At 36.8% G+C, this 16,023-nt stretch overlaps 1 protein-coding gene across 1 annotated transcript; it reads left to right on the top strand.

The window, feature by feature from the left end:
• The first annotated feature begins 3,176 nt into the window (after positions 1 to 3,176).
• On the top strand, positions 3,177 to 15,459 carry LOC142401623 (dual specificity protein kinase CLK1-like). Its single transcript, XM_075487092.1, has 12 exons — positions 3,177 to 3,233; positions 3,628 to 3,722; positions 6,416 to 6,572; positions 8,198 to 8,264; positions 8,454 to 8,567; positions 8,764 to 8,930; positions 11,542 to 11,636; positions 11,757 to 11,886; positions 12,226 to 12,308; positions 12,402 to 12,481; positions 13,821 to 13,911; positions 13,992 to 15,459. The coding sequence occupies exons 1-12, from the start codon at positions 3,197 to 3,199 to the stop codon at positions 14,145 to 14,147; spliced, it is 1,272 nt and encodes a 423-aa protein (XP_075343207.1). The 5' UTR covers positions 3,177 to 3,196; the 3' UTR covers positions 14,148 to 15,459.
• Positions 15,460 to 16,023: the final 564 nt, after the last annotated feature.

Genomic DNA, 16,023 nt, shown 5'->3' with positions numbered 1-16,023 from the left:
TGTACATGAAATGTGCTGTATAAATAAATTTGATTTGATTTTGATTTGATTAAATTTTAATTCTGGGATAAACATTTTACAGTAAACTTATTAAGTATGAATTAAACTGGTAATAACACTTGAATGCTGCTGTTGTGCTCACATGGAAACTGACTTAGCAAGGCGAGTTTATTCGTAGAGCACAATTCGTACACAAGGCAATTCAAAGGACTAGTTGGGCTCCCTTATGAAGTTTCAATCAAATCTAACGGAAAACATTTGATATCTTTTGATGTTGACAGTGTCAAATGATAACTTGGTTACTTTGAAAGGGATTGAAAGCGTTACTTTAACCCTCCTGTTGTCTTGCAGGTCAAAAGTGAGCCACTACCATGTTTAGCTGTAGAAAAAATACCTTAAACTATCTTTTTCCAACTTGAAATGTTATGACTTTTCCTAAAGGGACCCCATCATTAGAAAAAGTCAGACTTTATTTTTGTTTATGTTTCCATGTGGGCTGTATACCACTAGGGTATAGGGTTGCCAACTCCCTGAAAAATAAATAAAGGACCCCTCATTGGCAGGGCCGGCCGACCCAGATGCCTTCACTCTTCCTGGTGAATTTTTCAGCCCCTTTTTTTTGTGAGTGAAATTATTTTTTGAACTATGAATGAATGAATGTAAACTTTTATTGCGGACTCAATGTTCCATAAAAAACACATACAACACATAAAACAGACAGTACAACACAAACACCAGGTAATTAGGACACAAACACATACAAACATCTATACCAGTGCTTCCACATTTCAGAGAAGTATCTCGTATCACTCTGCCTGGTATCACAGAGTAAAGATAAAATGGCATTGCTGGACCCAACAAGTCTACCCATAAATGCATACATAAAGTTCCTCAGCAGAGCATGAACAGTGGGGACGTTAAAATTTACAAATAAAGTGCTAGCACTTGTCCATCTTGGTAGCTTCAGAAAAATCCTAAAGGCATCATTATATGCCACCTGCAGCTTCTTCAGCTTACCTGCATGGTATTTACACCATAGGTTTGCTGTATAAAAAGGAGTGCAGTAGGCTCTGAAGAGATTGACCTTAACTTCATCTGTGCACATATGGAACCTGCGTGCCAACATATTAGCTTGTGCATACAATTTACGACACTGACGCTGGATATCTTCATCATCACACAGGTCATCAGTGATGATGTGACCTAGATACCGCACTTTACTCACTACATCAAGGGAGCCGTTTGATAAAGAAAACAAGGGAAAGTAACCTAACCTGAATGGAATTAGATGCATATTTTTGAGTGACATTAACACAAGGAAAACAAATTATTATCCAGCAATTCACTTTAATAAAAAAAATAACTGTTTACTAATTGAATAAAATCAGTATCTTTCTTAAACAGAAACCTGTCCTGCTTAAATTAAAAGTGTACACATTAATATAAAACAATAGATAGAAAGCAGAACATTAATCCTGTAATAGTGCACATTTTTAGTGCAAACAGAAAATCTGTAGAAAACTTTCTGTTTGCTTTGTGTCTTCCGCTATCTTCTTCGCGAGCAGAAATGCCTCCTCGACCAATGGGATGAGTGTATGTTGTCAGCTCATTGGTCGCAGAGCAGGACAGGGCCTGGGAACAAGTTTACCGTACATTTGCACATAAAGCGCCCTGTTATTAATTTCCATTGGCATGATACTGACTATTTTTAGACTCTCACAGTAATGCGGGACAAAGTGCGTCCCTTTTCAGCTCAATACGGGACGGTTGGCAACCCTACTAGGGTACAAAGATTGTCTTATGGTCTTATGTCACCAACAGTACACAACAATTGGCGTCCTTGTGGTTTAGACCAGGGGTCTTCAACGTTTTTCAGGTCAGGGACCCCCAAACTGATGGAGATTTGGAGCAGGGACCCCCCTACTATTTATATGGCATACAATTGTGTTTTCTATTTAACGGGGCCTAGTGCCGTGTATAAACATAGCTACTCTGTTATTGTACATTCAATACTAAGCTATTCAAATAATCCACAGATTTTAACTTTAAACATGCATGTAGATGGGACAATGAATCCTCAAACCATCTGTGGATGCATATGCCAACTATGCGGTCGCTTAGGGCCCCCACGCCACCAGGGGGCCCCGAGAACAATTTTGAATTTAATTTTGATTACAACTTTATTTTTCTGTAAGATAATGTGAATGTCATTTGATTCTATTTTGTATTTGGATTTTGAACATTTTGCGCACCATTGCACATCTGAAAGAAATTAAACTATTTAACGTGTTTACTATAAATGCAGTCTCCAGCCTGCTGATGTTACTTTCAAATAGTTAAATTAATGAGCCATACTTATACATCACTCTTTATGTAGAAGTTAATTAAACCATATTTATGAGTTTGCTGACACCTGTATAGTGTAAGATGATTACAAATAATGCTAATGATTGTGGGTCCGTTACACACATAACAGTGGAGCCTGTGGAATAATGAGGCATCTGGAGCTGAGGTGATGGTAGGGGGGCCCAAATGAAATTCTGCTTAAGGCCCCATAAAGGCTTGGGCCGGCCCTGTGTGGATGGCACACGTTTGCACACAATTTGTGAGAAAAAACTGTTTAAAAAAAAAAAAAAAAATTTAATTTTTTTTTTTTAAATAATTTTTTTTTTTTTTAAATCGTCTAAACAACCAAATATTTCGCGACCCCCCTGCAGTACCTCCGCGGACCCTCTGGGGGTCGCGGACCCCCTGTTGAAGACCTCTGGTTTAAACAAAAAAAAAACAGGATGGAAGGTAAACAACGAACTGCTGTGAACAAAGTCAACTAAAATAAGGCTGGATCAATTCAAGTATAGGCCATATCTAAAATATTTAGTCGAATAGTCTAATTTGACTCATCAGATGATGACTGGTTGCTTATTCTGAGCTGAATTCTGTCTTTAAGTTACTGTTTTTAAAATCTCTTTACCCTCGAACAATAGCAACAGCATAAACCTACACACTGAAATGAAAAAGGTTTGATTTGCATAACCTCTGGTTTGGATTGTTTGGACTGTCTGAGATGTCCTAACCTAGTTTTCTGCCTAATTTCAAAGTATATTTTACCCTCTGCCCAGTTAGCATCATACCTCCAGGGACTGGAGACTAAGTGGACAAAGTGGGGGTCACAGAGTTCATCGTGGTCAACGGTACCATGGGTAGGAAGGACGATGACTGCGATTCCTGGAGAGGTAACGATACTCCTACTTACAACATATGTAAATAACTGGTTGGTGGGAGATTGGACCGAAAACAAAGTTTCAGTGCAATCTGTTGGTTTCCTTAGCTAGGAAATTGTTTTTGAATTGGCTCTATATGAACAAATAGGATTATTTTATGAATAATTATGATTACAATTAATTGAATTCCAATTGGCTTGAATTGGACTTTATTATCTAAGTGCCTTGAGATGACATTTGTTGTATTTGGCGCTATATAAATAAAAATGAATTGAATTGAATTGGGACAGTCTTACACACACATTTTTGTTGAGTTTGTTTCTGGGACCCTCATACATGTGACTTGATGCTTGTGATGAGTGTTTCCTGAAATATGCAGTAATTTGTTGTGAATGCATCCTGGCAGGCGATGATGTTTCCAAATCCAACTGTCGGTCTCATATAAAGTCAGGGAGCTTCAAGCAGCGAACACAACAACCCACCCTGGAAATGTATAACTCGGTATGATGGTTTACTTCCTCTTCCTGTTCCCAGTAGCCTTCTGTGTCAGTCTGTGAGGCTGTGAGCCGGGATGATATAAGATCTCACAGGAAGGGACATTCACAGTTTTTTAGTTATTCACTGATGATTATTGTGAGAATGCTTTAAGGCATTCTCACTATTAAGTTCCTGTTTCTCTCTATTATTATTATTCCGCCAGTTTTCGGCACCTAACTACTCCTGCATACTTTCAGCTATTTCCACAGTTTTCGTATGAAAACGTTCAGCTCTTTCAGCAGATTTCTACTATGATTGTTGGTGTTTTAAACTTTTACACTTTTTAAGATATTCAACTTTTATTCAAATTTTCCCGTCATTCAAATGAATGGAAACTGCTTTCAGCTCTTCCAAATCATCTTCCTCTTTCCGCATGCTTTCAGCTAGAGACACCATTCAAACTTTAAATGGGTCACAAGACATTCAGCTATTACCAATTGTTTCAGCTTTTTCAAACCTTCAGCCAATTTTGAAATATGACACTTTCAAACACATGAACATTTTTGCTCCTTCTTGATTTTTATGGATGAGCAAAATTCCTCTAACTTTCTTACAGTTTAACTTAAAGAAATAAATTATACCTTAAAATGTAGGAATAATTGTCCTCTTTCAGCCAATGTAACTACTAAAGAGCTCACATTTACAGAATTTCAGCTATGAGCCTTGAACCGAGATCAACCTCTCAAATTCTTTAACTAACTCCAATGTTAAGTTTGGTAGTACACAAAAATCACAAAATTCCTTCAACCAATACCTTAGCAACAGTTTTTACTGCTAAAATTGAACTATTTTCAGCTTTTTCAGCATGGTCAGCTATCCCCATTCAGCTCAGAAGCATTCTCTGCTGTTTCGCAGGAACTGCTCCTTCTAGTTATTATTATTCCGCCAGTTTTTGGCACCTAACTACTCCTGCATACTTTCAGCTATTTCTACAGTTTTGGTATGAAAACGTTCAGCTCTTTCAGCAGATTCCTGCTATCATTTTTGGTGTTTTTAACTTTTACACTTTTTAAGATATTCAACTTTTATTCAAATTTTCCCGTCATTCAAATGAATGGAAACTGCTTTCAGCTCTTCCAAATCATCTCCCTCTTTCCAACCTAACTACTTCTGCATGCTTTCAGCTAGAGACACCATTCAAACTTTAAATGGGTCACAACACATTCAGCTATTACCAATTGTTTCAGCTTTTTCAAACCTTCAGACAATTTTGAAATATGACAGTTTCAAACACATGAACATTTTTGCTCCTTCTTGATTTTTATGGATGAGAAAAATTCCTCTAACTTTCTTACAGTTTAACTTAGAGAAACAAATTATACCTTAAAATGTAGGAATAATTGTCCTCTTTCAGCCAGTGTAACTACTAAAGAGCTCACATTTACAGAGTTTCAGCTATGAGCCTTGAACCGAGATCAACCTCTCAAATTCTCTGACTAACTCCAATGTTAAGTTTGGTAGTACACAAAAATCACAAAATTCCTTCAACCAATACCTCAGCAACAGTTTTTACTGCTAAAATTGAACTATTTTCAGCTTTTTCAGCATGGTCAGCTATCCCCATTCAGCTCAGAAGCATTCTCTGCTGTTTCGCAGGAACAGCTCTTTCTAGTTATTATTATTCCGCCAGTTTTTGGCACCTAACTACTCCTGCATACTTTCAGCTATTTCCACAGTTTTCGTATGAAAACGTTCAGCTCTTTCAGCAGATTTCTACTATGATTTTTGGTGTTTTTAACTTTTACACTTTTTAAGATATTCAAATTTTTCCGTCATTCAAATGAATGGGAAACTGCTTTCAGCTCTTCCAACTCATCTCCCTCTTTCCAACCTAACTACTTCTGCATGCTTTCAGCTAGAGACGCCATTCAAACTTTAAATGGGTCACAAGACATTCAGCTATTACCACTTGTTTCAGCTTTTTCAAATCTTCAGCCAATTTTGAAATTTGACAGTTTCAAACACATGAACATTTTTGCTCCTTCTTGATTTTTATGAATGAGCACACAGTTGAGTGCGTGCTGATAAGTTTCAAATTTTTCAGTTTTTCAAACAAAGTCCTCTAACGTGCATATAGTTTAACTTAGAGAAACAAATTATACCTTAAAATGTAGGAAAGTTTGTCCTCTTTCAGCCAATGTAACTACTAAAGAGCTCACATTTACAGAATTTCAGCTATGAGCCTTGAACCGAGATCAACCTCTCAAATTCTCTGACTAACTCCAATGTTAAGTTTGGTAGTACACAAAAATCACAAAATTCCTTCAACCAATACCTCAGCAACAGTTTTTACTGCTAAAATTGAACTATTTTCAGCTTTTTCAGCATGGTCAGCTATCCCCATTCAGCTCTGAAGCATTCTCACTGCTGTTTCGCAGGAACAGCTCTTTCTAGTTATTATGATTACGTTGCAATTCTTACTGTTTGAATTTTGAAGACAGTTTAAATGGAAACATTTCTTTGTAATATGTGACATTTAGAAGGGAATCTTTTGAAAATAGTATTGAACTTTTTGTATTTGCTTGTCACTTGGGAAAACTTTCTTACATTATCCAATCTGTGCAATGATCGTTGTGTTTTCTTGTCACTCATAATCATTTATGCGATCTGAGTTCAAACCTTCTGAACCGCCACTATTTGTTGCATTCCTCTTACAGCCTGGTGATACTTCACTCCAGATTCAATCACCTTTTCTCCTGGATGAAGCTGTCAGTGCTGACGAGGGAGTAAACAAGACTAAAGAGGGAGAGGCGTGTGAGGATGATGAGGAAGGACACCTGAACTATCACATTGGCCTCCTGATGAAAGAAAGATGTACTCAACTCAAATCTTTATTTTCAGGCTTTTTTGTTGTCAGTGTCATAACTTGTTGTCGACTGAATGTTGACTTTCTGAAACGGCATCACAAAGGAAACATTTAGTAGGAGTTTAGTGGATGATTGATTGTTCCTGCAATGCAAATGGAGTGACTGAAGGCGTCTCATCATAGTTAAAGCTAACTGCCCTTCATCAGTTTCAGTGCAATCTCCTGGTTTCCTTAGCTAGGAAATTGTTTTTGAATTGGCTCTATATGAACGAATTGGATTATTTTATTAATAATTATGATTACAATTAATTGAATTCCAATTGGCTTGTATTGGACTTTATTATCTAAGTGCCTTGAGATGACATTTGTTGTATTTGGCGCTATATAAATAAAAATGAATTGAATTGAATTGAATCAAGCTGACAGAAACAAAGCTGGTTAAAACGGAAGAAAGACTTGTCGTAGAGTACAAAAGTATGGCAGGAAAGCTTGTTCATGAAAACAATTTCTTCTTTTTCCTCATTTTCAGTTGTAAGTGGCATTTGAAGATGATGATGTGCCTCTTTAATGTTTCCTGAAATGCGTTGCGTTCTGTTAACAACGCTCGACAGATCCTGGTTGATTACAATATACACTTGGGGTTAGGGTTAGGGTCCAGTTAAATATTCGCCTATAAATTGGAGAGTATTTTTAGGTCCTGTATGCTCTTTTATGAGATATGTAGATATTGTTTCATCCCACTGTCTCTGATGTCCCAGTAGTCTGTACTACTGTGAGTATGACTCTTAATGACAGACTTAGCCTCCACTTTTCTCCATAAGATAATTCTTCAATGATGTGATACAGCAGTGATACTCACTTTTTATTTCACAAGAGCCACATTGGCAGCAAAATCAAGGTTAGAGCCACTTTTACCACAACATACTAAGTTTGCAAATATGCATTTCTACATATAAAACATCCCACAAAAAAAGAAACAACACAGCCAATACATTTTCAATTCAGACCACATGTACCTTAATACTGGGATGAGTGGAAGCTGGCGTGCATGTCCTCGACTTTCCTCATGTTGTATTTGTAGTTTGTTGTTGTAATCATAGTGAGACATTCAGGATGAGCATGGTTTTTGTGCTGGTTTTTGCCCTTTTTAATTAAAAACCGATCCATTGTGCCTGCATCTCGCGCTGGCTAAAGGAGCTAGCGTGCTCTGTGCTTTAAGCGGGCTGCGTTGCCAGGTTTAACAGTGTGCCCCCTTTAGGAAACACCATTAAGCCTTAATTAATAATTAATAAAAATACTTAATACTACAAAAATGCAAATTTAATACAAATACTTAATACTGTGCAGTATTCGCTGTGTGTTATTTGAAAAAATTTATTGTTATTGTTACCATATTGTTATAAGCTAGTATGCGAGTGCGAGCCGCCAGTTAGAGCTTGAGGAGTGAAATATTTGTTATCCTTTTCCACCTTAAATTGCTACATTATGTAATCATGCTGTCAAGACAATTTGGCTGGATGCAAAGAAAAAATCTAAAAAAAACAGCTGGCTTTAACAGTTATATTTTTACACCTACAGTTTCACAATTTAATATCCATCGGCCAATGCAAATAAATGTGTCTCTGTTTCCTAGATGAGGTGGTCTCTACACTAGGAGAAGGAGCCTTTGGAAGAGTGGTTGAGTGTATTGATAGACACAAGTAAGCATGCATGCTTACTTACTAATCAGTTTCTAATTATCAGGCGTGCTGAAATTCTCTAAAACTGTCCCATTTCTAAACCTTTAGTTTCCACCTTTTAATCTGTGTGTAAAATAATGTGGGTGAAATCATATTTGTGGCAATATTCATCTGTTTCTTTCATCTGTTTGTGTGCATTTGTGTGTTCAGAGATGAGCACGTAGCTGTGAAGATTGTGAGGAAGTTTGAGAGTTTCTGTGAAGTAGCCAGATCTGAGATCGCCGTGCTGGAGGAGATCAACAGCCTGGATGATGACAATACATTGTGAGTGCAGCTGCTTCAGATTCCTGAAGTACATCCTGAAGTATAACATTGTTCCCTGAAAGCATTCAACTTCATGCCTGGTGTAATTTATTTTTAAACTAGTCTGTGATAAAGTCTGTGATAATAGCAGGATTTCTCTTTCAATCATCAAAATCCTACATTCTCCGATAATGGATCCTTTCCTCGCTCATGCCAGTGCTTGCGTGAGGATGCTGGACTGGTTCAAGCACGAGGGGCACATCTGTATCGTGTTCGAGCTGCTGGGCCTCAGTACCTTCGATTTCCTCCGACAGAACAACTTCCTCCCATTCAGCGTGGAGCAGATCAGATACATGGCCTTTGAGATTTTCAGAGCCGTCTCCTGTAAGTTACGTCTGTGCTTCTGTGAAGTCTGTGACCTCTGACCCCAGCACTGACAGTAGTGGGAGCCGTTGGTCAATTTTTTTATTTGATTATTTTGTATCTTAAAGAGGTGCTTTTGGCAGACAGAACATACAAAATCCCTATGCTATGAAAATAAAATAAATAAAATGTAATAAATAAATTAAATATATATATATATATTTAATTTAACAGCTTTAAATTTAGCTATATATATATTGATAATATATATTTATTTTAATATTTAATTAAATATATATATATGTATATATATATATATATATATATTCATAATATATATTTATTTTAATATTTAATTAATATATATATATTTAATTTAACCCCCCTCTTTTGCAGGAGAAATGTAAAAATAAGCAAGTGAAAAAAATATAGTTTTATTGAATTAAACCATCTGTCAATACTGTCATGACAAATTTTTCTGAGGGAACTTATAAGGGAGGCAAAGGGATCGTGCAACAGATGCAGGCAATGGTCAACCTTAGATTCAAACTAAACAACTAAGTACAGGGGAAGAAAGCGAGTGCTTTGAATGTAGTAAATAAACATATATATATATATATATTTTCAAACAAAAGGTGCTATATTCTCATTTTCAAAAAACCTCTTTGGGTTTAGTCAATGTTCAAAAAGATTTATTTAACCCAGAACCACAACCAATGTAATGTGGTAGAACAACTGTCCACATCCAAATGTTGCTTTTCCATCAGCTGACTCCAACATAAACCATCTTTCTCCCCACCTGTATTATTATAATCTTCTCGGGGAAACATTCCAGCTGACCCATTTAAGGCTTTACAGGCTGCAGATACATTTTATTTCAATTGGAATTTACAGACTATGAGACTTGAAGGGGTGGAATCAGAAAGAAAAGAGGATGGCTCTGAAACACAAGAAAGAGTAAGACCTGAAAAATCTGAATGGCTCCACAGATGAACAGCGAATTAATTCACACATTTATTACTTTGATGAACATTGATATTGTGTTTTACCTCACCAATATCAACTGTGACCAAAGACAAAGACAAGAATCCTGGATTGAGTTCCCACTGACGAAATGTACGTCTGAAAGATCATTTCTGTATCGACCTTTGGTCAGTCAACAATCTGAACTCGTCTGTCGTTGGATTCAGTTTTTGTTTCAAGCTGTATCTGTGAAACAGAACCTTGTACAGTTTTTTTCATAAGATCAAGAATTTCAGGAGATTTTAATTAACTTGGTAAGCCACCTTTCTACCTGCTTTAAAAGGCCGAAGTGTGGGTTGATAATCCTTACTTAACTCTTTCGGTGCCATTGACGTCTATAGACGTCAATTTAAAAAAACCGCTGACTGCCAAAGACTATAGACGTCAATTTAAAAAAAACGTTCACTGCCAAAGACGTCTATAGACGTCAATTGCGTTTTTAACGGAGCGGGCTGGGGGACAATCTAGCGGAGTTTGTCACTAAATCTTAGGCTTGTAAACACTAACCAGAGAATATACTGGCAAAATTACCCGCTAGGTGGCAGCAGTGCCACTATGCACAAAAAAAAAAGAGCTTGTTTTTTTCGTTTTTTTGGTCAAACAGCTGTTTTTGGTGAAACCAACCTATGTTCTACTGTCTATTACTAAAGGACTGAAAATGGTAGAAACAAACTTTTTTTCCTGATGAAAGAAGAGAGTCTACTCTTTCTTTTGGTAATTTCAGTGTGTACATAGTCATAAGACACACTTTTCTGTGGGTCTTGGAAAATCAGTCAAAATACTGTAAAACACTTGGCAGTATGGGTGGCTCTGAAATGAAAATGGCTGGCAGCCAATGAGTTAAGGTTCCAAGAAGAAAATTTGACTCTGGGTTTTCTTCCATTTTGGTTTTAAGCCAAGAGTATGAAATTTGGAGTTCCGTGTTTCTATTTGTTATTAAATGCGGTTTCAATAGGTATGTAGAAGTGCAGTGGAAGAACCCAACACATGTAAATACTGGTAAATCCTCATCCTAATGAGCCACAGTTACAAGCATTAGCCTCTAATGACAGCTAAGAACTGTAAAGACATGATTGAAAAAGGAAAGACAATTGAAAGAAGACTGCACTGGAAAAAATGTCCCTCCAAAAATAAGTAAGAAAAACAACAAATAAAAGACGTTTTTGCTTGAAATGAGCAAAAAAATCTGCCAATGGAACTAGTGAAAATCGGCTTGTCAAGATTTCTTGAAATAAGATGTGATATTTAGGACTTTTGAGTTAAAAGTGATCTTGAAATTAGCTTAAAAACCTCTTCAAATGAAAAAAAAAGTTTGTTTCATTTGATATGTGACTCAAAACAATTTGTTTTGAAGACTTTTTCATTTAACAAGATATTCCAGATGTATTGTATTAAAACAAGTCCCTATATCTGGCTGAAATGGTGCTTGTTAGGCAGTTGTGTCTCATATTAAGTGTAATGAGATACTCAATGAGACAAATATACTTGGTAAGATTTAGATTTTTTCCAGTGTGATAACTCCACCCTGCTTAGCTCACTTGGTAAGAGGAAGGCAAAAAAACCACTGAACACTGAAAGGAGAACATTTGAAATGTTTGTGTTTTTACAGTCCTGCATCGTAACAAGCTGACGCACACGGACCTTAAGCCGGAGAACATCCTGTTCGTCTGCTCCGACTCTGACGTGAAGTACAACCACGAGACGGTAAATGAGTCCACGGATAATACAGAAAACAGTCGTGTCATTTTAAAGTTTGCCAAGCGTGTGATACGTTTTTGGTTGTGTGTGTGCGTGTGTGTGTGTGTGTGTGTGTGTGTGTGTCAGATGTGTGAAAAGGGGAAGCCGAGGGGTCCAGATGTGAAAGTGGTGGATTTTGGTACTGCAACATTTGACCACCAACACCATGAGTCCTTAGTGTCGACGCGTCACTACAGAGCTCCAGAAATCATTTTAGGTATGCTCACATATCCCACACACAGAAAATTATCCCCAATTTTTTTTCTATTCTTCACTTTTTAATTAATTAATTAATTAATTAATGATTATTTTTAATGTTTTTTTTTAATTTTTAAAATTGTATTATTATTATTATTTTTTTTTTAATTATTATTATTATTGAATATCTTATTATTATTATTATTATTATATTATAAATAAAAAAAATTATTTCTTTTTAATGATTTTATTGCCTTCTTGTGATTTTGTGTAGCTGTGAAGCACTTTGAATTGCCTTGTGTATGAATTGTGCTCTATAAATAAAATTGCCTTGCCCATCATGTGTGTTTGTGTTCAGATCTCGGCTGGAACCAGGCGTGTGATGTTTGGAGTCTGGGCTGCGTTCTCATAGAGTTTTACCTTGGACGAATGCTCTTTCCGGTACACAAACACACACACTCTCACTCTCTCAGGCACACACACAGAAAGTGTAGTTAATTAATTATATCCCGATAATCTGTGTTGTGATTTCAGAGTCATGATTGTAAAGAGCACCTGGCCATGATGGAGAAAGTCTTGGGACCGATTCCTTTACATCTGCTAAAGCAGACCAGGTACACTGAAAAAAGTGATAATTATAAAATAATAAAAAATTACATAATTTCTACCTTGTATTTTTAAGATTCAGTAAGAACTCGAGCTTCTTAAGTAAAATTAAACATTTTATTAACGTAATACATGAATTATGGGGGAAGAGTAAGTTTTACTTAGGTTTCCTCATACAATTTAAATGTTTAATAGTTGTATGTACATAAACCTAGAAATACTACATAAACTTTACTCTGAAAGTGTATCGTTAAAATCTACTAAGTTACTTCATAACAGCAAATACTACAGATATATAACATTTACTTAAAATTTTGAGTAAAATTATGTTCCTGCCTATGAAAAACAAGTAGACTTTACTTAATTTGTTTAAATAAATATAACTTAAACTTAGATGTAATTAAGTAAATGTTACTTAATATCTTCAAAACTGTTATGTTTTATGGTAAGTAAAATTTACTTGATATTGCAGCATTAAATATTACTGAAATCATTTGAGTGCAAATACTTACAAAGGGTTTTTTAAGTAAATCTTATGAGTTGTTTTTTTCACACATGAACACTGGAGATTTTCAGGACAGTCTGCGGACAGTTTGGTGTGGACGTTTTCCACAGTTTCTGTTCAAAACATATGCTTCGCAGCAGGAGATTTTCTGCTGTTGCGTTTACGGGATAACACACTGAGAATAGCAGTTGAGGCTACATGTTGTGCTGATATGAGTCTGTACAGAGGCAGAAATCAGCAAACAGGTCAACAGAGGAAAATGGAGGAGCAAGTCTTTCACAAATACTTAAATACTTACTCGCACACAGGCTGCAGATGCTCTAGAATATTTTGTCGCTACATTTGTGTATTGTCTCTCAGAGAGGTCCAGAGTACACTGGAAAAAATCAAAGTCTTACCAAGTATATTTGTCTCATTGAGTATCTCATTACACTTAATATAAGACACAACTGCCTAACAAGCACCATTTCAGCCAGATATAGGGACTTGTTTTAATACAATACATCTGGAATATCTTGTTAAATGAAAAAGTCTTGAAAACATCTTGTTTTGAGTCACATTTCACATGAAACAAGCTTTTTTTTTTTTACATTTGAAGAGGTTTTTAAGCTAATTTCAAGATCACTTTTAACTCAAAAGTCCTAAATATCAAATTTTATTTCAAGAAACCGATTTTCATTAATTCCATTGGCAGATTTTTTTGCTTATTTCTTTGTTTTTTGTTTAAAAATTAAATCGTGCTTTTTATTTCTACTGTTTTAATGTCTCTGTAAAGCACTTTGAATCGCCCTGTAGTTGAATTGTGCCGTACAGATGAACTTGCCTTGCCTTACTGTGTGTAGGAAGCAGGATTATGTGCGCCATGACCGCCTGAACTGGGACGAGCAGAGCTCCTCTGACAACTACATCAGAAAACACTGCAAACCTCTCAAGGTACGCAAAGTGCTGACATGAAGCGGCCAGCTGCATCCCAAAGCAGCAGGAAGCCACAGTAACTGCTTCTCTTTCAGCAGCACATGCAGACGAAGAGCGAGGAGGAGCGGCAGCTGTTCGACCTGCTCAGCTGCATGTTGGAGTACGATGTCTGCAGACGGATCACTCTGGAGGAGGCGCTGTGGCACCCGTTCTTCAGCCCGCTGAAGGCCCAGAAGCAGCCGCCGTGCAGCTAGCACACGCACACAAACGCACTCGTGGCATCTACCTCAGCTTGATGATCGCTTAACTGTTCAGACCTTTTGTTCTGCGTTGGATTGCTTTGTTTGGCTAATAATTTCAGAGAACATTCCTGTTTGTTTGAAATGATTTTGCAGACGTCTCATCATGTCTGACACATGGTAATCGTACAGTAAGAATTCTAAGGCTCCATATAAGGCAGAGATGGGGACTCGAGTCACTGTTTTGATGACTTGTGACTCGACTCGGACTTGGAAGTTAAAGACTCGGCACTTGACTTGAGACACGATGACTTGAATGACTTGAGTGTTAAGCATCTAGCACAGGGATGGGCAACTTCCATGATAAAGAGGGCCAACATGAACACGCACTTCGAATAATTGGATATGAAAGACGCTACAAATGATTCTCAATAAGAACACATTTTATATGAATTTATATCTGTGTGTTTATTGCACCAACATACAACTATTTTCTGCATATAAATGCATTTTAACACGTCCTTAATAAGCAACTAAGACAAAACATTTGCTTAAAAAAAGTCCAAAAAGGAATTTTAACTCCTTCATAACAAAGAACAAAACTGAAGAGGTACTCTTCTTCCCATTTTGGCTGAAAAATGCGATTTACTCGGTCAAGTTTTCTCTTTTTGCCACTGCTAGTGGCCATGGCTCTTGACTTTCCTATTCGCTGTTGCAGAAAGCGGCCCGGGCCCCGCTACTGTTTGCGTATGGCGCGCCCTCTATCGGTCAACCGTATAATTACAAGGTTTTTTTTGTTTTTTAAAAATTATTAAATTATTATTGATCTATTTGCGGGCCGTACTGAGTGAGGACGAGGGCCGCCAGTTGCCCATCCCTGATCTAACATAACTTCCAACTTTGTTCGTCATTTAAAGATCCATTCTGACGAGTGAGTGCTCGTCAAATTAGCTAATATTATCCTGTTAGCCTAGTCGGTAGTTAGCTAACGTTAGCTTGATATGATACGGGGTGGACAGGTTGGACTCATTGGCCAATGATGTTTACTGACAGTTACTTATATCTTTGTGTTTTCACTTTATTAAGATCAGATTCTGCAGGTAAAATTGTAATAATAAAGTGACTTATTCCAGAGTTGGGTGACTCCCCAACTCTGGAACTCACTCCCACCAGACATCCTTAACATTGACTCTTTACCCCTCTTCAAATCAAAACCCAAAACCCATCTGTTTCAAGCTGCAGTCTCCCTCTAGCCTCTTTTTTAACTTGTGTTATTTTTATTTATTGTGTTTTTAATGTGTTGTAAAGTGTCCTTGAGTGTTGAGAAAGGCGCTTTTTTTTTAAAATTAAATGTATTATTATTATTATTATTACTTGACTTTGACTTGACTTGACTTGCCCAAGAAAAAATTACTTGGGACTTGCACATGTGTGACTTGGTCTCATCTCTGAAAAGAGGACATAGTCACAAAATGTGACACTTTAAGTGCCTTGAAGCATGGGCGTCAATTGGGTATGGCAGCTGCCACACCATGTTTTTTCTTTTCTTTTTTTTTAAATTAAGTTATGGAATTACTCTGTGTCAATTTGTATTGATTATTCTATTATTTAATACACATAACAACACAATCAATTTATCTAAGTATCATCTTCCCCGACACTTGTTTCCCCTTTTGAAATGTGGTATCTCCCAGCCCCCCCCCCTCCTCCCACGAGATGACGGAGCCTGGAGGTCAAAGCTGATGTTATTAGCGGGATTTGTTGTTTGCTAATTAATGTAAAATAAGAAAAGGAAACAGAAAACTTTAGATTTATTTATCACCAAAAAAAAAGGGTCCAATGTTGGACCAGGTAGTGAAGGCGGGATTCAGGCTGTTAACGAGGCTAATGC

The sequence above is a fragment of the Odontesthes bonariensis genome, chromosome 16 (genome assembly GCF_027942865.1).
Source record: "Odontesthes bonariensis isolate fOdoBon6 chromosome 16, fOdoBon6.hap1, whole genome shotgun sequence".
NCBI classification, from domain to species: Eukaryota; Metazoa; Chordata; class Actinopteri; order Atheriniformes; family Atherinopsidae; genus Odontesthes; species Odontesthes bonariensis.
Note: the sequence above shows the minus strand (reverse complement) of the source record. Positions and strands in the feature narration are given on the sequence as shown.